Source organism: Acinonyx jubatus, chromosome C2, assembly GCF_027475565.1.
Source record: "Acinonyx jubatus isolate Ajub_Pintada_27869175 chromosome C2, VMU_Ajub_asm_v1.0, whole genome shotgun sequence".
In the NCBI taxonomy this organism is placed as follows: domain Eukaryota; kingdom Metazoa; phylum Chordata; class Mammalia; order Carnivora; family Felidae; genus Acinonyx; species Acinonyx jubatus.
The window spans coordinates 65472763-65494980 of NC_069384.1; the positions used below are offsets into that span (position 1 = coordinate 65472763).

General features: G+C 38.8%; 2 protein-coding genes and 1 pseudogene across 4 annotated transcripts in view; 2 read left to right on the top strand and 1 right to left on the bottom strand.

The window, feature by feature from the left end:
- Window positions 1–19266, bottom strand: part of RABL3 (RAB, member of RAS oncogene family like 3) — a 37940-nt gene extending 18674 nt beyond the window's left edge. The window contains exons 1-3 of the mRNA XM_015072763.3: window positions 19192–19266; window positions 14725–14816; window positions 1115–1244 (exon numbers count right to left, since the gene is read on the bottom strand). Of these exons, the coding sequence (XP_014928249.1) occupies window positions 1115–1244; window positions 14725–14816; window positions 19192–19237 (268 nt within the window). The 5' untranslated portion in view covers window positions 19238–19266. The remainder of the gene's footprint in view (window positions 1–1114; window positions 1245–14724; window positions 14817–19191) is intronic.
- LOC106975425 (glyceraldehyde-3-phosphate dehydrogenase-like) lies at window positions 7625–9248 on the top strand (annotated as a pseudogene).
- A 106-nt stretch (window positions 19267–19372) lies between the features above and the next one.
- Window positions 19373–22218, top strand: part of GTF2E1 (general transcription factor IIE subunit 1) — a 35619-nt gene continuing 32773 nt past the window's right edge. Inside the window, exon 1 of one of the 3 annotated variants that reach the window (XM_015072761.3) lies at window positions 19373–19521. The gene's annotated coding sequence lies outside the window, so the exon portion shown is untranslated. The other 2 variants (XM_027060936.2, XM_015072762.3) reach the window with 2 other exon arrangements.

A 22218-nucleotide genomic window follows, 5' to 3' on the forward strand; every position in this document is an offset into this window, starting at 1 on the left:
CTAAACCAGGCTTCATTTCCTTCTCTTCTGTTCTCTAAGAAGTCATGGAACACTACACCAGTCTTACCTTACTGTTCTTCTCATTTATATACATTCTATTAATATATGCCATTATCATGTATTTTCTTGCATGACAATATCATATATTAGTGTCACCATCTTATAACTGTTTTGTTTCATTTATGAATGTTTTGTTTCTTCAAATAGATTGTGACACTTCAGGTCTGAACGAACACAACTCATCCTGTATTTTATAGTATGTATTCAATGGCCATCTCTACTTCTTGTTGTAGTATCCACAACACCTTATGATATGGGAAGATAAGATATTGAAAGGGGGCTATAAGAACGAAGAAGGTACTGAATAATTGCAATGTTTACCTAATATTGAATGTGATCTAAGCATAGTATAAATGAGGTGCAATTAAGAGCTAAGCATCTACCAGAAGGAAAAGGGTGAGATGGCAAATCTTTTTTTTTTAATTTTTTTTTAATGTTTATTTATTTTTGAGAGAGAGAGAGGGAGAGACAGAACATGAACAGGGGAGGAGCACAGAGATAGGGACAGAGAAACAGAAGCAGGCTCCAGGCTCTGAGCTGTCAGCACAGAGCCCAACATGGGGCTCAAACTCACAAACTGTGAGACCATGACCTGAGCTGAAGCCGGACACTTAACTGACTGAGCCACCCAGGTGCCCCGTGAGACACCAAATCTTGTACATCAAAGACAAGTTGGGATTATATTTCACAGTAAAAGAAAAAAAAAGTGCTTTAAAGAAATGAACTAAGAAAGGGGCAGAAGAAAAAAAAAAACTCTATAGGTAAATTATAGCTCTCAGTGGTTTAGTCCCTTGACACAGTAGGTGCTTTGTGCATTCCAGTTACGTCCTCGATTATACACCTCCACCTGGAAGTCTGCTCCAGGTATCTCTCTCTCTCAAAAATAAATAAACATTAAGAAAAAAATAAAATGTGATATGCAGACTTAAAGAGCTGTCAGTACATTAGATCTTCCTTAAAATAAGATGTGTCTAGCATCCCATAGCATATTCTATTATCTGATTATCTGTACTCCTAGACCATTAATATATAGTAGAAATAAAAAATGCTTTACCATTTACAGAGTTGTAGAACACTGCTCTTGTGCTTTTCACACTGCTGGCACTGCCCACAGAGCCTCCAACATCCCATAATTCTATATAGTAGGTCTTCTCTTCTGGGGTTCCTTCTTTGTAGTCATGAACCTAACAAATCAATCCATCAAAATAATTATTATAACCACTAAAGACACTAGGAGCACCCTCATTCCAGTTTAAAGCACTGGACATTCCGTTTCAGCATGGCTCTTTCGTATCATTCTCATACCACCTCTCTCTGATCACCACCTGTCTTTCAAGAGTCCTCCCTCTAATACTCTCTCATACAACAATCCTAACATTTACAGCTCTCCCTCCATTTCCAAATCTTCACTTCCTGTGGATAAATGCCATAATTCATCACTTCAGTCACTGCTTTGCCCCTCTCTTGCACTGTGTTCATCTGACCAAATTCCAACCTTGACTATATCCACCTTTTCTCCAATTCCATGCCTGTAACCCAGCTTAGCTGAATGTGAAACTCAGAAAAATACACATTCAAGCTGACTGGATTCATTTTAAATTCCAGTCTACCTTTGGGGCTGCCCTTTAATAAGTTTCATAGTCCATTTCCTCTTTTCCTTTCCTAGAAAACTATTTCACAATTTCTCTTCTTTTTCAAATTTCCAAAATCTTTTCCCTATCCTTAAGAACAGGTAAGAACCTTGCTTCTTGAGACAGAAGCAATCGGAAGAGAATTTCGACAGCCTGTTCTTCACATATCTATCCACCTCCCCGCATCTGTGCCCATATAATCTGCTTTTCTCCCAGCCATTACAGAGAAACTCTGTGTCCCCAAGGCCAAATCCCCTTCTTCTTTATGCCTGAGATCCTATGTCCCTTTTCTTATCAAAGGTGTAGCTCTATCAATTCTCCTTTTTTATCATCAAATATTCCCTCTGTTGAATAAGTCCTATCAGCATACAAACATGCCATAATTTTTCCCATCTTAAAATAAGCTTCTCTTGAACTCAAGTCCTCTTCCAGCTACCATACCACTTCTCTATTCCTTTTTACAGCAAAAGTTCTCCGGAGTGGTGTCTATTCTCAAGTCTCTAATTCTTTTCCTTACATTCATTCTCTTTTGAACTCATTCCTGTCACACTTGTGCACCAATCACTCCACTAAAACATTCCTTATCAAGGTCACCAATGGCTTCCACATTGCTAAATCCAATGATCAACGAATGAGCAGTTTTCATCTTACCTTCCCAACCGATACAAATAATTACTCTTCGGCTTTGTAGTACATAGCTTCCAGGTTATTGCGCTCTCCTGGTTTTCTTCCCATTTCACTGGCTAATCCTTTTCAGTCTCCATTGGGGTGATCTTTACCTCCCTAATTGTTGGAGCATCCCAAGGTTTAGTTCTTGGATCTCTTTTCTTTATCAGTACTGGCTCTCTTGACAACTTCATTTAATCTTATGATTTTAAATGTCATCATTATGTTGATGAATTCCAAATTTATATCCATCCTGGACTAGTCCCTTGAACTTCAGGCTACCATATCCACTAGACTACAATTTGGATGTCTAACAGGCACCTCAAATTTAACATATCTGAAAATAATTTCCTGATCTTCCTCTTAAGACTATTCTTCTCCCAGTAAAAGGCAATTCCATCCTTCCCGTTACTCAAAGGACCAAAAACTTAAGAGTGATCTTTAACTCATTTCATACTGCATATCTGATTTGTCAGAAAATCCTATTGCTTTTGTCTTAAAAATATATCAAAAATCAGTTCATTTCTCACAATCTCCACTCTTAGCATCCAGGTCAAAGCCTTGATCCATCTCTTTGCCTGAATTAATGCAATCATCTCCTAAATGATCTCCCCACTACAGCCTTGCCTACTTATTTCTCCCCCCTTTGCACCCCTCTTCCCATTTGTTTTTCATATAGTAATTAGCGTGATCCTTTTAAATGCAAGTTAGATCACATCCCCTTCTGCTAAAAACCCTCTAGGAGACATTCTTAGAGTAAACTCTAAAGTCTCTCCTTCCTCAGGAGCACCTAGGTGGCTTAGTTGGTTAAGCATCAGACTTCAGCGTAGGTCATGACCTCACAGTTTGTGAGTTTGAGCCCCATGTCGGGCTCTGTGCTGATGCTCAGAACCTGGAGCCTGCTTCAGATTCTGTGTCTCCCTCTCTCTGTGCCGCCTCCACTCACACTCTGTGTCTCTCTCTCTCTCCTTTTCTCTCAAAAATAAACATTAATAAAAAAATAAAGTCTCTCCCTTTCTCATGATCTAGACTCTACAGCCATTTATTGACTATACTATATAACTATTCAGAAATAGATTCTGATATATGGGAACTATATGTATTAGAATATAGCTAAGAGCCAGATTATAGTGTGGTGGTTGGGAGGTGTGCCTCAGAATCTTCCAAGAATTTTTAAAAAAATATATGTTCCAACAAAAGGAAATATAAGCAAGTGGAACTACATCAAATGAAAGAGCTTCTACACAGCAAAGGAAACCATCAAAAAAGTGAAAAGGCAATCTATGGAATGGGAGAAAATACATGCCCATCATATATCTGATAGGGGTTAATGTCCAAAATATATAAGAACACACACAACTAAATAGCAAAAAAACAAGCAATCTGATTTAAATAGATCAAAGGAACTGAAGAGACATTTTTCCAAAAAAAGACATACAATGGCCAACAAGTACATGAATAAGTGCTCGACATCACTAATCAGGGAAATACAAATCAAAAACTACAATGAGGTATCACCTCACACCCGTTAGAATGGCTGTCATAAAAAAGACAAGAGATCAGGTGCCTGGGTGGCTCAATTAGTTAAGCATCTGACTATTGACTTTGGCTCAGGTCATGATCTCAAGGTTCGTGGGTTTGAGCCCCATGTCCGGCTCTGCACTGACAGTGTGGAGCCTGCCTGGGATTCTCTCTCTCTCTCTCTCTCTCTCTCTCTCTCTCTCTCTCTCTTTCTCTGCCCCTCTCTTGATCTTTCTCTCAAAATAAATTAAAAAAAATTTAAAAACAAAAAAAGATAAGAGATAACAAGTGTGGGCAAGGATGTGGATGAAAAAAAGCTCTTGTGCACTGCTGGTAGGAATGTATATTAGTACGACGACTATGAAAAACAGTATGGAAGTTCCTTAAAAAATTAAAAATAAAACTAAACTACCACATAATCCAGTAATCCCACTTCTGGGGATTTATTCAAAAGAAATGAAAACAGGATATTGAAGAGATATCTGGACTCTCATGTTCACTGCATAATAGCCAAGGTATGAAAACAATCTAAGTGCATGTCAATCAATGGATGATTGATAAAGAAGATATGGTGTGTACATACACATACACAGACACTGGAATATTATTCAGCCAGGAGGAAAGGAAATCCTGCTGTTTGCAAATACATGGATGGGCCTCAAGGGAATTACGCTAAGTGAAAAGAGTCAGATAAAGACAAATCGTGCATGGCACTACTTACATGTGGAATCTAAATAAAAAGTCAAACTTCTAGAAACAGACAGTAGAAATGTAGTTGCCAGGAGTTGGGAATGGGTAAAGATTGGGAAAAAGGTACAGAGTTTATAAGATGAATAGATCTTAGGATCTAATTTAAAACATGGTAACCATAATTGATAACTTTGTATTATATAACTGAAATAAGCTAAGAGAGTAGAACTTAAATGTTCCAAATAAATACATAAATAAATAAGCGAGCAAGTACGTAACAGATGTGTTAACTACGTAGATGAGAAGAATCTTTTCATGATGTCTATCAAATCACCAATGATATACACTTTAAATATCTTACAATTTTATGTGTTAATTATACCTTGGTAACAATGAAAAAAAAAAAAAGAGAGAGAAAAAAGTCCTTAAAGAAAAAAAAAAAAAGAATAAGCCAGACTTACTGAATCAGGACCTTTGGGATTTGGCTCATGCATAATTTGAACCATTCTCCAAATGATTTTGCCATAACCCCTAGTTAAGAACTGCTGATTTTATAAAATGGAACTATTTTGGTTATCAGGAGGCCTAGATTATACTCTTGATTGCCACTGATTATCCCTGATATTTTTGATCCTCAGTTTCTTTGCCTATAAAATGAAGTTGTATTATATACACTTAGTGGCTGTGAAATAATAAAAAGCAAGATAGCTAAGTGGTTAAAAATAGATGTCATAAAATGTACTAAAACTCATATATTTAACAGAATGCATCACACTTTTTACTTATTCACATATTTTTGTCCAAATACTTTTAAGGAAAAATTTAAGTAAGATACTCTACATACCGTCACATTGACAAGAGAAGACCATTATCAGATTGACAACAAAGAGGATAGGACAGAAAAATGAGAATAACAAAATCATAGCAGTTGTGCAGCCCTGTGGATGATGAAAATTAGTCCTGTATATTGTGATAAAAGGTATCACTATTTTGCTGTATGGTGAAAGAACTGATAATATGTGATCATGCTAAGTCATCAATAAAAAAGTTAAACTAGGGGCATCGGTGGATTACCAGTGAAGCATCCAACTCTTTATTTTGGCTCAGGTCATGATCTCATGGTTCATGAGACTGAGCCCCGCATTGGGCTCTGCACTGACAGTGGGATTCTCTTGGGATTTTCTCCCTCTCTCTCTCTCTCTCTCTCTCTCTCTGCTCCTCTCTCTCCACTCTTCCCCTCTCAAAACAAAGAAATAAACATTAAAAGAAAGTTTAACTATGTGAAATTTGTTTGAAAACACAAGGAAACGTATATTTTATAAATATTTCCAAGCTAAGCCACTGGAAAGGGTCAATTATATGTTATTGAAAAGCTCAGCCACTTTAGTGAACCTTTCTTGATTCTGCCTCCTTTCCCCATCTAAAACCAACCAGAGCCAGTTAGATACTATATTTGCTCCCATAACACCCTGGTAAGAAGTTATTATCCATCTATCATTTCACTAACCATATTGTATAATTTATCTGTTGATGTATATTCTATTAGACTGTAAGCCTAAGGGAAGAAGTCATGCATTATTCATATTGGTAGACCAAGAAAATAGCATAATACCTGGCACATATTAGATGCTTGGATATGTTTGTTTAAATCAATGAATAAATTCAGAATATTTCATCTTCCAAGGGTTTATTACATTGGATTTCTTATTTGACTGAATTCCAGTGCTTCTCAAGTACAATTCTGAAAATGAACTAAATCAGAACGAATAGAAACCTTGTTAAAAATTAGATTCAAGCTGCATTTTTGATTTCTTAAACAAAAATTAGATTCTTAGACTGTCCCTGAAGCTTCTGGGATGGGGCTCAAAAATCTGTACTTTTACAGACAGATCCCTAGGTGATTCTGACATATAATTAAGTTTGGCAATCAATGCAGGACATCACTTTTTTTTCTCTAAAATTATTTCAAATGTCTAATGTTGCCTCCCCTAAAAGACTGTACAGTGACTTCCAAGAATAGCAATCATGTAATACATATGTAGCATGCCCTCTTAGTCTTGCAATGTACTAGGTCTGTTAGCCAGCTTGCTCTGGCTACATATACTCACTCCCAAGCCACATAGATGTCCTCATCTATACTCTTTCCTACCACAGAATACCTTCCCTAATCAATTCTTTCATTGTCTCCTTCCAGAATTACAAGAGAAGGTATCCTTCTTCCTTTCCAACTTGCTCAACTAATATTTAGCTTAACTTAATTCAAATGGAATGAGTCCTAAGAATTTTAAACCAGTGGCTTATAGTTTGTAGCTATGACATATCTTTCATATGGGTGAGTGGTCTCCAAGGGAAAACTTGACATTACAACAAGTATTGCTCTGGATACAGTAAGTGGTCAGTTGGTGCAATGCTAAGAGCCCAGCATGACTAAGAGTAATGGCAAATTATAAGAAATATGTTTTATATTTAAATCAGGTCATCAAGTATCTGATACTTTAAGTCATTAAAGACTTGACAGCTATGCAAGCAAGGGTTTTCTCAAAATGTAGCAACAGTATATGCTGCTAATTAAGTGGGAAAAGGAACCAGACTCCTCAATGCTGCTGTCACTTTGGTACTTCTCATTTACTCACCTTTTGATTTTTTATTAAAAACTATATCAAGACTAAGTACAAAAGGCTTTACCTCATTTGAGGAGTTTACCTATTACTTGTAACTTTTATTTAAATGTTTTTAATGTTTATTTATTTTTTGATGGAGAGAGAGACAGAGCATGAGTTGGGGAGGGGCAGAGAGAGAGAGGGAGACACAGAATCCAAAGCAGGCTCCAGGCTCTGAGCTGTCAGCACAGAGCCAGATGCGGGGCTCAAACCCATTAGCTGTGAGATCATGACCTGAGCTGAAGTCAGATGCCCAACCAACTGAGCCACCCAAGTGCCCCTATTATTTGTAACTTTTATAAAGCATGAAGAGGCTCTCTGCTCTTCCTCCACCCTTTTATTTAAAAAAATTTTTTAAGTTTACTTATTTATTTTTTATTTATTTATTTTGAGAGAAAGAGAGAGAGAGAGAGAGAGAGAGAGCATGAGCAGGGGAGGGGCAGAGAGAGGGAGAGAGAGAGAACCCCAAGCGGGCTCTGCACAAACTGTAAGATCATGACCTGAGCCGAAACCAGGAGTCAGGCGCTTAACCAACTGAGCCATCCAGGTGCCCCTGCTCTTCCCCCTTTGACAGACAGCCACATCTTCTGATGCAGTGCCAGCCACATCCCTGAGACACAATGGTGAAGCCTGGAGTAAATGGATTTGGCCATATTGGGTGCCTGGTCACCACGGTTCCTTTTAACTCTGGCAAAGTGGATACTGTTGTCATCAATGACCCCTTCGTTGACCTTAACAACATGGACATGTTCCAGTATGATTCCACCCATGGCAAACTCAACAGCACAGTCAAGGCTGAGAATGGGAAACTTGCCATCAATGAAAAGCCTAATTCTGTCTTATAGGAGCAAGATCTCGCTAACATCAAATGGAGTAATGCTGATGCTGAGTATGTTGTGGAGTCCACTGGGTCTTCATCACCATGGAGAAAGCTGGGGCTCACTTGAAGGATAGGGCCAGAGGGTCATCATCTCTGCCCCTTCTGCTGATGTGCCCAAGTTTGTGATGGGCATGAACCATGAGAAATATGACAACTCCCTCAAGATTGTTAGCAATGCCTCCTGTACCACCAACTACTTTGCACCTCTGGCCAAGGTCATCTGTGACAACTGTGGGATCATGGAGGGACACATGACCACAGTGCATGCCATCACTGCCACCCAGAAGACCATGGGTGGTCCCTCTGAGAAGCTGTGGCATGATGGCCACGGGGCTGCACAGAATACCATAACTGCTTCTATTGGCACCACCAAGGCTATGGGTAAGGTCATCCCTGAGCTGAATGGGAAACTCACTGGCATGGCCTTCCATGTCCCTACCCTCAGCGTGTTAGTCATGGATTTGACCTGCCACCTAGAGAAACCTGCCAAACACAATGACATCAAGAAGGTGGTGAAGCAGGGATCAGAGGACCCCTCAAGGGCATCTGGGGCTACACTGAGGACCAGGTTGTCTCCTGCAACTTTAACAGTGACACCCACTCTTCCAATGCTGGGCTGGCATTGCCTTCAATCACCACTTTGTCAAGCTCATTTCCTGGTATGACAATGAATTTGGCTATGGCAATGGGTGGTAGACCTTATGGTTCACATGGGCTCTAAGGAGTAAGAGCTCCCTGGACCACCAGCACCAATGAAAGCAAGAAGAGAGAGGCCCTCAGCTGCTGGGAAGTCCTTGGCCCAACCCATTCCCCAACACACTGAGAATCTTCTGACCTCTATACAGTTTCCATTCCAGACCCCCCAAAGAAGGGGAGGAGTTTGGGGACCCCTACCTTGTCATGTACCATCAAAAAAGTATACTGCCAAGCTTGTCTAATTTGCTGCTATACTTCCAATTCCTTGCAGTGTCTGAAACTCGGGAGGCATGTAATATATGTACTAAAGGAACAAATGGATGAATGAAAAATATAAAGGTTACTGCTAATTGCCTCTTCCTTTCTAGTAATCTTATTTTGCCTTTAGCCAAGCTCATTTCCCCTATTTAAAAAAAAGACTGTTGCTTTCCCTTCTATTCTGTACCCATTCACTCCTTTATTTAACCTCTAAACTTTGTGAAAGATGGATTTAAACTTGTCTCTATTTCCTCTTTGCCTACTCACATCATTTGGTTTCTACTACTAACTTTCCATTGCAAGGTAAAAGGTCAAAGGTCAGGATTGACTTCATCATCACCATTTTTTCCCTCTCTCTCAGTTCTTACACCTCTATAGCATTTCATATCAAAACTCATTCTCTCCTTCATGAAATTCTCATCTCCATTTACTCTTGTGGTATTTCATCATCTTGGCTATCTTCTTACCTCTTTGATCAGTCTTTCTCTGACCTCTCTTCTCATCTTCAACTCTCCAAATATACCCCAAGGTTTTCTCTCAGGTCTTCTCTTTCTAAATTTGCTTTTTGGAAAAACTCACCATCTCTCACGGTCTGGGATTATATCTATATAGATGAGTCCAATTTAGAATTCTCTCTTAAGCTTCCCTACCTCATCTCTGAATGCCTTCTGGACAGTTTCAGTTGGAGAGCTCATAGATACTTCCCTTCATTATGTCCAGTAGTGAATTTATTATCATTTACTTCTCTTTCACCTATAATATATATCCCCCTTCTTGAGGAATAGTCAGTCCATTTGTCCATTGTCCAGGCCACCTGTTCAATCATTGACACTCAATATAATTTTCCATTCTTTACAAGCACCTCAACTTTTTCTCTTGAACTGCTATTAACACTTAACCTTCTCTATAAATGTTGTCTATCAGTGCTGTCTCAGAATGTTCTGCAATGATGGAAATGTCCAATACAGTAACCACTGGCAACATGTTACTATTAGGCAGTTCAAATGTTGCTAGTTTGTTTAACTGAGGAACTAAAATTTTAATTTAATTAAATTTAAATTTAAATTGCCACAATTAGTCTAGTGGTTACTGTATTTAACAGCAGAATACTTTTTTCTTAATACCATTCTGGAACATGAGGCAGTACAGAATAGTGCTCAAGAGCACAGGCTCTTGAACCAGACCACCTGGGGTTGAATTCCAACCCAGCAATGTGACCTTGGACAAGACATTTAACACCTCTGTGCCTCTACTGCTTCATGTATCAAATAGGGGCACTAAGAGCACCTATCTGGAAGGGTTGTTGTGGGAATCACTTGAATTAGTTTGTAAAACCGGTGCTTAGGCAAAGTAAGCCATCATTCAGTACTATTGTTATTTATTTCTTTAAAAAAATTTTTTTTAACATTTATTTATTTTTGAGAGGCAGAAAGAGACAGAGTGCAAAAGAGGCAGAAGGACAGAGACAGAAGAAGGCACAGAATCGGAAGCAGGCTCCGGGCTCTGAGCAAGCTGTCAGCACAGAGCCCGATGCAGGGCTCGAACCCACGAACCATGAGATCATGACCTGAGCTGAAGTCAGACACTTAACCGACTGAGCCACCCAGGCACCCCAGTATGTTATTTTTAAAATTATTCATATATATGAACTTTGTGCCACCTACTAGATCCTACTTCACATTCTTAGTGAGGATAGAGATTGTCTTTTCTTTTTAAATTTCTCCTCAGTGCTTGCACATTATTATGCTGCCCAAAGAGGAAGTCAATAAATATTGATTGTATGCAATGTGTAAATTAGAGAGTTAAAATCCCATTAAAATGAACAATAAATTACAAGTCAATTTCCTTATTTATAATTTGCGAAAAGATTAAAATTCTGTAAGTCTTGTTTTCATGATTAAGAGTAGCCATGCATTTATATTAGTCCCATTAGACTTGGGGCAACAAAATTAGAAGACAGTCATGAATGAAGAACACTGTAAAATAAAACTTTTCCCTTTTCCCTTCAATTCAGTTATGAATACCTCTCCAATGCATACTAAATCCAAAATGTTAGTAATTACTGAGTACATACATTAAGCTCATTAGTTTCACCCAATACTTGAATTAAACAATTACATTATCACCTTTATTATCTCTATTTTTAGTAAGCTCTTAGATGTAAAATGAGCTAAAACAGACAATTGTTTCTAAGAGTTTTGAAAAGTGTATTAACACATCTACCTGGATTCTGGAGATACCCTCTCTCTGGTTTCAATAACATAGAAGCTATAACTGCAATACAAAAGCTGCTACAGAAGAAAGTATTCCAAGCTATTTAGGTAATGGTTTTTATCAGATTTAATCATTCTTGCTAGAGGGAAGAACTGTTTACTTTATTACAACAGTAGTCAAAACAATTTACATGTCTATGACAACTTTCCTTAAGATTATCATTTAAAAATGCCTTTCACTTATGTTGTCATTCAAGAAATGCATTCTTCTCAAAGATGAAAGACAGAGACCAACTAGCTCAAGACACAGTGAAGAGTTATAACTTTCACCTCCATATGCCCCATTCTTCAACAATAATGCAGTTCAGGCCAGCCTGGCTTTATAGGAGTCAATTAGTACCAGACTCATTCCAGTAAAATCAGTCACAGTATAACATAACCTACAAACCTGAAGGCTAGCTAAAGCAGGCATTATTTACCTATATTCTGTAGAGGATAAACTAAGGCTCAGAGAAGTAAACTGATTACTCTAAAGTCACTCTTGAGGAAGCAAAAGGCAATATGGGAACTGACCCAGGAAGTGGGAGTTTAAATCTAAGTTTCTTTTCAATATTATGCTTTCCCACAGAAAGGGATTGTGAAAAGTCCAAAAGGAAATTCGGTCCAGAACTTGCTATTGGCAAGTTGCCAAATGAACTCATTATCTAGTATTTGTTTTTCTCCTATATCCAAGAATTTGGGAACATAGCAGGCTGAAATGACACATACAGGTCCCCTATGACTTCAAATTCACAGAAATGCCATAGAAATATTTTTATAAAATAAAGAGGACAAGTTCAAGAAAATAAAGGGAAATCCTGAGATGCCAGAAATGAAGAACTTAAAATTAGAGTGAGAAGTGGGAACTGACCCAGATTCAGAGGAGACAGCTTCAGGGGCTGGTCCCTGGAGTTTTAGTGTCCATCCAGGAATAGAGATCTGTTTTCTAGCTTTTTTTTTTTTTAATGTTTATTTATTTTTGAGAGAGAAAGAAAGAGAGAGAGGGGCTGAGAGAGAGAGGTAGAGAGAGAGGGAGACAGACAATCTGAAGCAGGCTCTGTGCTGTCAATGCAGAGCCCGACATGGGTCTCAATCTCATGATCATGACCCGAGATGAAGTTGGATGCTTAACTGACTGAGCTACCCAGGTGCCCCTGTTTTCTGGCTTCTAAGGCAGAATATATATGAGTGGGTGACAAAGACCAGACTACAGTTCCCTTCATGAAATCTGGACCCTTGGTGAGCTGCCCAGTCAAAGAGAGTAGGAAGAACTGTCCACTGGTTCAGAAAAGTAGGAAAAACTTTCTGTCAGGGACTTCAGGTAGGGGTGGTACAGAACAGATAGAGGGTCCACAAAAAATGAAAACCACAGGCCTGTACTAGAATCGGAAACTTAAAGAATATACATTATCTAGGTGGCATGGAGACTCCTAGCTGTAAAATTGTAAGTACCCTTGAAATCCCTAGGGCTCTGGCAGCAACAGAAATGAAAAGGTACTGTACTTTCACACAACAAGCACACAAAATTTCCACAGGGAAGAAGAAAAAAAATATCCTGCTGAAGATGTGATCATCTTCAAAGAATTATAAACCATACAAAGACATACATTTTCATGAGGTATAGTCAGCATACACAGCAAGTTGAATATCTATCACCCACTCAGAAAAAATAAAACAATCCAAAAGAAATCATAAAATACTATGTTAATAAAATAAAAAGTAAAACCATAATGAGAGGTCAGGATATTTTGAAAGATTTTGACATTTGAAAAGGAACCAAAAGGAATATCTAGAAATAAAAAATTATAGTTACTGAGATGAAAAACTTGGTGGATATATTAAAAAGCAGATTAGACATAATTGAAGGGATTCTTTTTTAAACATTTTTTTTAATGTTTATTTATTTTTTGAGAGAGAGATGGAGACAGAGTGTGAGTGGGGGAGGGGTGGAGACAGAGGGAGACACAGAATCTGAAGCAGGCTCCAGGCTCTGAGCTGTCAGCACAGAGCCCTACGCGGGGCTCAAATTCACGAATCTGAGATCATGACCTGAGCCGAAGTCAGACGCTTAACCGAGGCGCCCCCAAAAATTCTTAATGATATGAATACATGATCTAGAACACACAAAGGAGAAACAAAAAATAGAAAACATGTAAGTACAATTAAAAGACACAGAGAATAAAAATCTAATACAAGTTCTGGGGCACCTGGGTGGCTCAGTTGGTTGGGTGTCTGACTTCGGCTCAGGTCACAATCTCACGGTTCATGAGTTCCAGCCCCGCGTCGGGCTCTGTGCTGACGGCTCGGAGCCTGGAGCTGCTTCGGAGTCTGTGTCTCCCTCTCTCTCTGCCCCTTCCCTGCTCATGCTCTGTCTCTTTCTGTCTCAAAAATAAATAAAACATTAAAAAAATCTAATACAAGTTCAAAAGGAGAAGACAGAGTGAATGAGGGAAGACAACAGATAGTGGCTAAAAAATTTGAAAAATAAAGACAGACAGGAGAGGCACAACCTTATGACAGGATGACTAAAAATGAACACATACCTAGACATAAGTTAGCAAAACTACAGAACATAAAAAAAAAATCTTTTAAAAGCAACTAGAGAGAAGAAATTACCTTAAAAAGGAATAATAATTAGGCTGACAAAAGATTTCCAATCACTAGAAATATAAGTCACAGTCTGTGGGACAACAGCTTCAAAGAACTGAAGGAAAATAACTGTCAATTGAACTAATTCAATTGAACAATTCCTTCCCTTTTCATTTCTTAAGTCAATGGAGAGATGTATGCTAGCAGAAGAGACACTTGGACAGGACTCGTTGGGATTAGCAAAGACCAACAGTATCTGGGAAGATAGAGAGTTAGGAAACTGTACCCAAGTTTGCTAAATGTGAAGTGGAAGAGAAGAAGACCCAGACATAAGGCTCCAGAAGCTTTTGACTTTATATTTCTAGCCCCAAGTTGTCAGTCTTAGTGCCAAAGGATTAGATAGAATTTTTTATGGAGCATGTTAAGTGAACTCTGGGTATATAACACAGTAATTAACACAGAAGTCTCTGGATTAAGACTATTTAGATAGATAGAGATCAGGTGCATTCAGGGTGGTATGGCCATAGACTGGGTTAAGTCTAGGATCCAATCTTAACTCTGCTTTTTTTGCACTGAGTGAATTTGATCAAGGTAGTTTACTTCTCCATGTCTTAGTTTCTCCAGTTATGTCTCAGTTTAAAAAAGATTAAATAAGAAAAGACATACAAGGCATCTGGCATAGTATCTAACGCAGAGTAGGTAGTTAATAAAGCCTAGCTATTAGTATCAGTTTTGACTACAGTACTATAATTTGATCATGTAGTTTGAAGGACTGATCTTTAATATGACTAAAGAAAAACTAAAATATCGGAAACACATACTCTGACATCTACTGAGCAGCCCACAGTCCATGATGGATTTCCCAGTACTTGATTTTGGCACAGAAGATGAACCAGTGAAGATTTCCCAACACCTGTAAAAGATTTAAGAACTCTAGTCATGTAAGAGACATGCTGAAATATCCATTATGACAAAAGTAAGACTGAGCATATGCAGTAATAATGATAGGTAAAGTATGGTTGGCTGAAGGGTGGTCATACCATACCAACCACTTAATAAGCTTTATTGATACAGAGAAGATGGTTAAAGACAGTGGTTCTCTCAAACTGTGCTTGAATATTGTGACAGGGATTCACCATTTCACAATTTCATATTTAGACCCTCTAGTTCTCCTATATAGTGATTTTTAAAAGGCAGTCAACAACCTGGCTCAGACTTGACCCTTTGGGAAAATAGAACTACTCTATTCCCTCTTCTACATCATGGTCCTTTACCTTAAGGCAGAACTTTATTTTCTTGTAGACCCACTGGGTTCAAGATAATGTAGTTATTAATGCTAGAACTAGCATTTGGAGATCTAGATGAAGAAGAAAGAGAATGAGTTCTTCTGTATACCTGTATGTAGAGTCACTCATTCAATTAACAGCATTTTGGGATGCCACTGTAACAAGCATAGCTGGTGAATCTTTATGTAACACTAGTTGTAGCAAAAATTTAGACCACCTGTTTGTGGGCATTACTGTGTATGAACCTATTAATTATGTTTATTTTTTATTATAAAGAGTTATATTTACAGACAATCTGGAATGAATTTTAAAAAAGGAAAAATGGCCTGAAGAGCCCTATAAGCAACATGTAGGTTTATTTAATACCATTAGCAGGGGGTTTCTAAAAGTAGGTTGTTATTGTGAATATATACATGGTGAACTTAAAGACAATACCCGCCTTTGTTTACATAGCTGGTTTGGTCTGAAATATTCTCCCCATCCTGCCCATTCATTTTCGCTCCCAAATTGGCCTGGTGAATTAATCTTTCAAGACTCAGCATCTTTCTAGTTACAAAGTTTTCTTGAACTACACAGAGGTAGAACTAAGCACACTATCCACCATCCTCTGGGTCTCCTGTGTGCCCTGTACATTTTTCTACAAAGCACTTAAAAAACACATTATTACACTTCTTTGTTTATAGTTTTTATTCACTCAGTTTAAGTTCTTTGAGGGTTGGGACTAGGTTTTACACATTGTTTTCATCTCCAGTCTCCAGAACAGTGCCTTAATTAATATTTATTTAGGGGTTAAATTTTTCCATGTTATTACAGAATCTTCATAAACATTAAAAAATATTATTTATTTTTGAGAGAGCGCAAGGGCAGGGAGAGGGGAACAGAGGATCCGAAGTGGGCTCTGCGTTGACAGACTGCTAGCCAGCCAGATGTGGGGCTTAAACTCAAGAACCTCGAGATCATGACTTGAGCTGAAGTCGGATGGTCAACTGATTGAGCCAACCAGGTATCCCTTCAGAAACATTTTTAATGTCTCCATAGTAGTTCAGAGAGTAGACATAACAATTTACTTAACCATTCCCTCATTATTAGATATGTTTTGAACTTTTCACTATGCTAAGAAAAGACTTGTTTAAATTTTTGTTTCAAATTAAAATGATTTCCATAGTATACCCTTCCAGAAGTGAAATGAACATTTAAAGTTCTTGATATATGTTGACAACTTTCATCTGGTTACTCTGCCACCAGCCATACATATAAGCCTGCAGATCCTGTTGCACCTCAAGAGTATGTATGTTGTTGCTTTTTCATCTATGTTAATTTGATAAAAAAAAAAAAGTGACATCTTGCTTTAGTCTGCATTTCTTTACCTTCTGGTAAAGATATCCATTACAATCTTTGTTAATCAGTTGTCTTTCCTCTCTTATGAAATTATCTGTTGATGTTCTCTGCCCATTTATCTAATGGGTTTAGGGTTATCAATTTACATAACCTCTTTATATATTAGCTGTCTCATGCAGTTGAATCAAACATTTTCTCAGGTTTCCTTTTAATTCTTTTTATTTTTTTCAACACAGACTTTTAGATTTTTGGGTACCCAAATTTGGCTCTGTCTTTGTATTTACTGCACTGCATTTGACATCTGTGACCTTTAGGGCATATTGTTGATTGGTGTTTCCATGTAGGTTGTCTATGTTGGAGACATATATCTACATGCTTGGTTACCAGCCTGATGCAAGGTTTGAGTTTCTAGTTAAGCTTAACTGTGTCAGCAAACATCTCTATGCAGTTAATATTGTATAGCTCTCCATGAATTAACTGTTTTGGGTGGGAAGAGTTGACTAACCCTGGATAGATTGTCAGCAGTAAGAACTACTGAAGTGCCAAGAAAATTGGCTGACTATTCATTTCTTTAAGAATTTTGGGAGGTACTAATTCTATGCTTTTACCATTAGAATCGAATTAGATCAAAAGAATGCCCTTGATTTGCTTAGGGGAAAAAGTCCAATATAATTAAATAAATGCCAGTTCCAAATATAGTTGCTGGTAATGTGTTAAGCTTATCTCTTATCTCTGAAAGAACAAAGAGGAAAAACGTATGTGTGTATTAGTGAGACTTTCAGGATTCCTAACTAAATTATCAACTATCTCTAGGGGATATAAAACAAATCTCTACATTTCAAGTCATTCTTTTATATGTTTGTGAAATCCTCAACATTTCACAGGGGAAATAATATTTTATTCAAAAATAAACTTTGAAGTCTGAATACAAAGGCAGATGAAGTGTAAAAAGCATACCCTTACCTGTTATTAAATCAGTGTTAAAAGGGAAATGACAAAAAGGCAATAACCGACTTTGCATACATAGCCTAATGTCCGTGAATGTGTGACAAGATCAATCAAGTGGGCTTGACTGTGTCTTCTGTTTTACACCCAGGCTATCAGGAAAAAGAAAAGCTTACTAATTGCCTGATCATTTTTCCACATTGAATGCAGCAGCCAATTCAACCCTGTTATGTAATGCATCGATTTCACAGTTACAGCCTCAGCACTTACTATAGTGCCTGCTATGTAGCAGGTACTTAAGTATTTTTGTGAAAAAGAAAAAAACCGACTAATTCCAACAATATGGAACATCAAGCGTTGGTTAGATGTGATAGAAAAGTGAATTAAAAATGAGGGAGAAAGCCCACTTTATACATCATGAACCACGTTAGCTCTGAATTTGTCTCAAATTCTACTTGGTTATACTCTTGCCAAGTCCCATTAGACCATTATTACTAGCTGAGTGACTTCATTAACTTCAGCATCACTTCAAGCTAAAGAACTGGAGTTGATAACTTGGATTATATGAAAAGAATTTCATAATGCAACTTTCTTAAGGGGATATTAAATAATGCTATCTATAAAACATTTTGGAATGCAAATAATCTTCAGGCAATGTGGAAACATTCTTAACTTCCTCCTCTCCACCACAACTGTTTACAGTCTGTAAGGCTAGTTTTCAAGTTGTTTAGGGTGTATCCTCTCCATGGTATATCTTCCATGCATTTTGCATAATGTCTTTGCTTACAGAACACATTCAGAGGTCAACTCCAGAAAAGGACATCCACGAAATGCAAGGTTAGCATTTATTCCAAGTTCTTAATGAGCACAGGGCTGGAAGTTATGGTAAGAAAGAGAATGGTAGTGAGGTGAGAGGGGGAAATGCAGACCTCACTTCTAGTTCTCAAAAGTCCAAGGTGTCAAAAGAAGAATTTTAACACTAGGATTAAATTGAGCTCAGCATTAAATCCTAGCTGTTTCATAATATAGCCTTATCTTAATTGCTCTTTTTCTTACAACCTAGTACATAATAGGTTTTCAATTAGGATTAAAGAGAACAAAGAAATCAAGAAACCCAGCTGAGAGTAAAACAGGACTAAAACAGGACTACAACTCAATATTTCATTTCATAACATGACTTAGTGTTTAAGTGCGTAGACTCTGGGTTCAAACAGCTTCTGTCATTTATATCTCTCCTCTTCACTTTTCTCATCTGTAAAATGGGGTTAATAGGGCTGGTCTCAGATTAAATGAGTTAATATCTGTAAAGCAGTTGGAACAGTGTCATTTTTCTTAGTGCATGTTTGAATTCCGTAATGAACAAAACTCTTGAAGGCACGATTCCAGCTTCTGTATCTTTCTTACAGCGGCAATACAATACTCAATGTCTGCATATCACTTAAAACAAAGGAATCGGCAATACAAGCTAGGATGCGGTCGCCCGGGAGACCGGCTTGGAAAGCTGCGAAGGCGGAGAAAGGTCGGGGCTCCGCGCCCCCCACCTGCAACACCACCTTCCTCAGAGCAAAGTCCTCTGGGAAGTGTAGTTTTTAGACCTTGAGAGGGCTTTCAGCCACGGTCAGAGCCAGTTCGTTGGAGAAGCGGGGGAGTAGCGAAGGAAGAGGGTTATCAGATAACTCAACAGTGTCAGGAACTCTAGAGGTGGATTAAGCCGCTCACCTGAGTCTCCCAATACCAGTACCTTCACCCGATCCAGGGACGCCATCTTGCCACAGCCCGGAGTTAACGCCTGTTCCGGGATGGTAGGCCAACCAGAGCTGGGTATGGAAGAGAGAGTCTTCAATTTCATTGGCTAATCGGGGGTGTGACTGTCTTGATCGGAGGCCTCACTGTGCTGATTGGCCGGTACGGTTAAAAGTGGTGGGTGGGTTCCAAAGCTGGTCGCAGAAATAAGGAATTGTCTTTGTCGCACTAGTGGCGTGGCTCGTTTAAGCCGGTAGTTGAGGCGCTGAGGGAAGCTGTAGTGGGAGTGTTCGAAGATTCGTTTTGGTAAACCTTGCTCCCTGTTCCTTGTTCTCGATTCCCTCGTCCTGCGTCGCATTTCAGGGTTTCTCCCCCTTTTCTCTCCTTTCTCCTTAGCTACCCGCATCCCCTTAGCTATTCCCTTGACGTGGTCCTCCAAAGAACCATTGACCCCGGAGCGGCCCGTGTGCGACCTCGGGTAGGACGGGCTTGGCTGCGCCGAGTGTGGCCCCAGGACTCACCTGGCACAGTCCGAGGGAATTTAGGGGCTCGGGGGCTCTCAGCGGGGAGGAGTGAACATTACAGAACCGAGCTCAGAACCGAGCTCGTGGAGGGCAGCCGGTTGCAGTTTTTGCGGTGATTATGCCGCTTTATGTACGAAGGTATGGAAAGTGCCATGGAAGATGGTAACTGAAAAAAAGCACAGACGTATAGGATCCATGGTTTTCTAAAACCGGAATAGTGGTACGCTGAAATAATCTAATTGGATTCCCACATCCGCTCCTTTCTCCTTTGTTTTACATCCTGTAGCATAACCTTTTAAAACAGCGAATTTCAATCCTGTCACCGCCTGCTTAAAACCATTTGAGGTTGAAGGAGAGGGTGTTCAGTAGTCTTTTTTCTACTCTGGAAGCAGCAGTGGAGGAAGTGAATTGGGGGAAGCTGGCAGGGTGGGCATTTTGAACACGTGCTTAGGAGACTTCCTGGAAGTTTTATGAAAGTGCTAGACTAGCTGTGCTGGGTGCTAGAAAGTGGTGAACAAGATAAAGGCCCTGGTCTCAGAGACGGACATGAAGACAGTACAAATCTATTTACTGCGAGAAGTAAAGGGGAAGCGCTGTGTGTGAAAGGGGAGCATTTAAGCTACTCGGGGGAATCTGGGAATGTCTCCCTGAGAAACGTCTTTCTCCCTGAGAAAGATGATTAGGAGAAGGGAGTTGAGCTTAGCTTTGTGGGCAGAATGAACAGTATGTGCAAAGGCCTGGAAGTGGAGAAAGCATGTGTGGCTTATGGAATTGGAATTGAGAAAATGCCAGTGTGGCTGGGGATGAGGCTGACAAGGGTCAACAGTGCAGAGAAGGGATGCATTTCAACTTTGTTTCTCCAACTCTGTGCCTGGCTAAATGTATGATGAGAATACATTGTTAAAAGACCAAACCAACTTGCCCTTGGGGGTCTGGACTGTGTTAGGGAGGTAGGTGAGGCTGGGAGGTGACTGACGGACTGTGAGGCTAAAAAAGAAGAAACAGGTTGGTGCCGAAAGGTCACACATTCAAAAGTCTCCAGAGGCCAGCCAAGCTCCTTCCCTGTTTAAAACCATCAACTGTTCTTCAGCTTCAGGTTATTGTTTCCCTGTGGGAACATGATCTTACTTTTTTCCTCAGATATTTCCAACTTTCAAGCTTAAAGTTGAAATTTATGTGAAATTTCACGATTTTTCAGTGTTGATGACTAATTCAGAAAATCTTCAAAACGTTCTTTGGGTCAAACAATGTGACAGAGGCTGCCAGTTTGAGACCTCTGACTTAAGTAACATGATAAATCCAAAGACTGAGTAGGAGATTCAGCTTAAGTGGGGAAGTAGAAATGATAGAGGAGAGAACAAAATGTCAGGAAGGATGATTTTAGAATGTAGAGATTTTGCATAAGCTGGAACAGCATGACTTCTTTCCTGAGCCCCAGTTTCATTTGTTCAGCTACCTGCTGGACATCTTCACAGAATATTCTGTGGTATATCCTCAAAGACAAGCATCTAAAAGTGAATGCCTCATTTCTTCCAAACCTGTTCCCCTTTCAGGTGTTAACTCATTTTTCTTAGTAGTAGTGTTCTCTTCCTAGCTACACTGGCTCAAAGCACATAACTGTATGTCATTATTTAATAATATTAAGCATGTTGTTTAATGGGTGCAGTGTTTCAGTTTTACAAGATGCAAAGAGTTATGGAGATGGGGGGTGGGGATAGTTGTGCCACAGTATGAATATATTTAATACCACTGAACTATATACTTCAAAATGGTTAATTGCTAAATTTTGTGTTATGTGTATTTTACCACAATAAAAAGTGTTGTCAAACAAACAAACAAACAAACCCAAATAGCTATTTAAAATTTTCCCACTCTGTAACTCATTTCCAATAAATTATCAGATTCTTTTAATTTTGTTTTTGTAGTAAGTTTCATTCATCCTGTCCTTTCTTCCTTAGTTTAGGCTTGGTTACCATGGCTCTTAATAGCTTTGCAGTGGCTCCATCTTCAATACTTATGGCCGTTTCTCATATTGGTACAAGAGTCACTTTTCTAAATAGAGGGTATTATTATCAATGCCTGTATTTAATGGCACTTTTCTGTTTTTAGCCCTGAAAGCAGAACACTTTACATGAATTATCTCAGGTAATCTGTACTTCAAATCTACGAGGAGGGTGCTATCAATCACTTATAGATGAGGAAACAGAATTTTCTAATGTCACCGGTAGGAAATGGTGGAGCCAGGATTCTAAACCAAAACTATTGTACTGCAGAGTCCCTCATGTCACTCCCTGCTTAAATCTGTAGGGCCCACTAAGGTGTTTCAGGCAAAGGAGACAGGCAAAATGATAATGTGTACTGGGGGGACATGTAGTAGCCACTCACCAAATTTGTCAGGAACAGTGGTCAGAGACTTTGTATGTTGGAACACAGAATAAATAACAGGTTATAACAGAATAAATAAAATAACACTATGCCT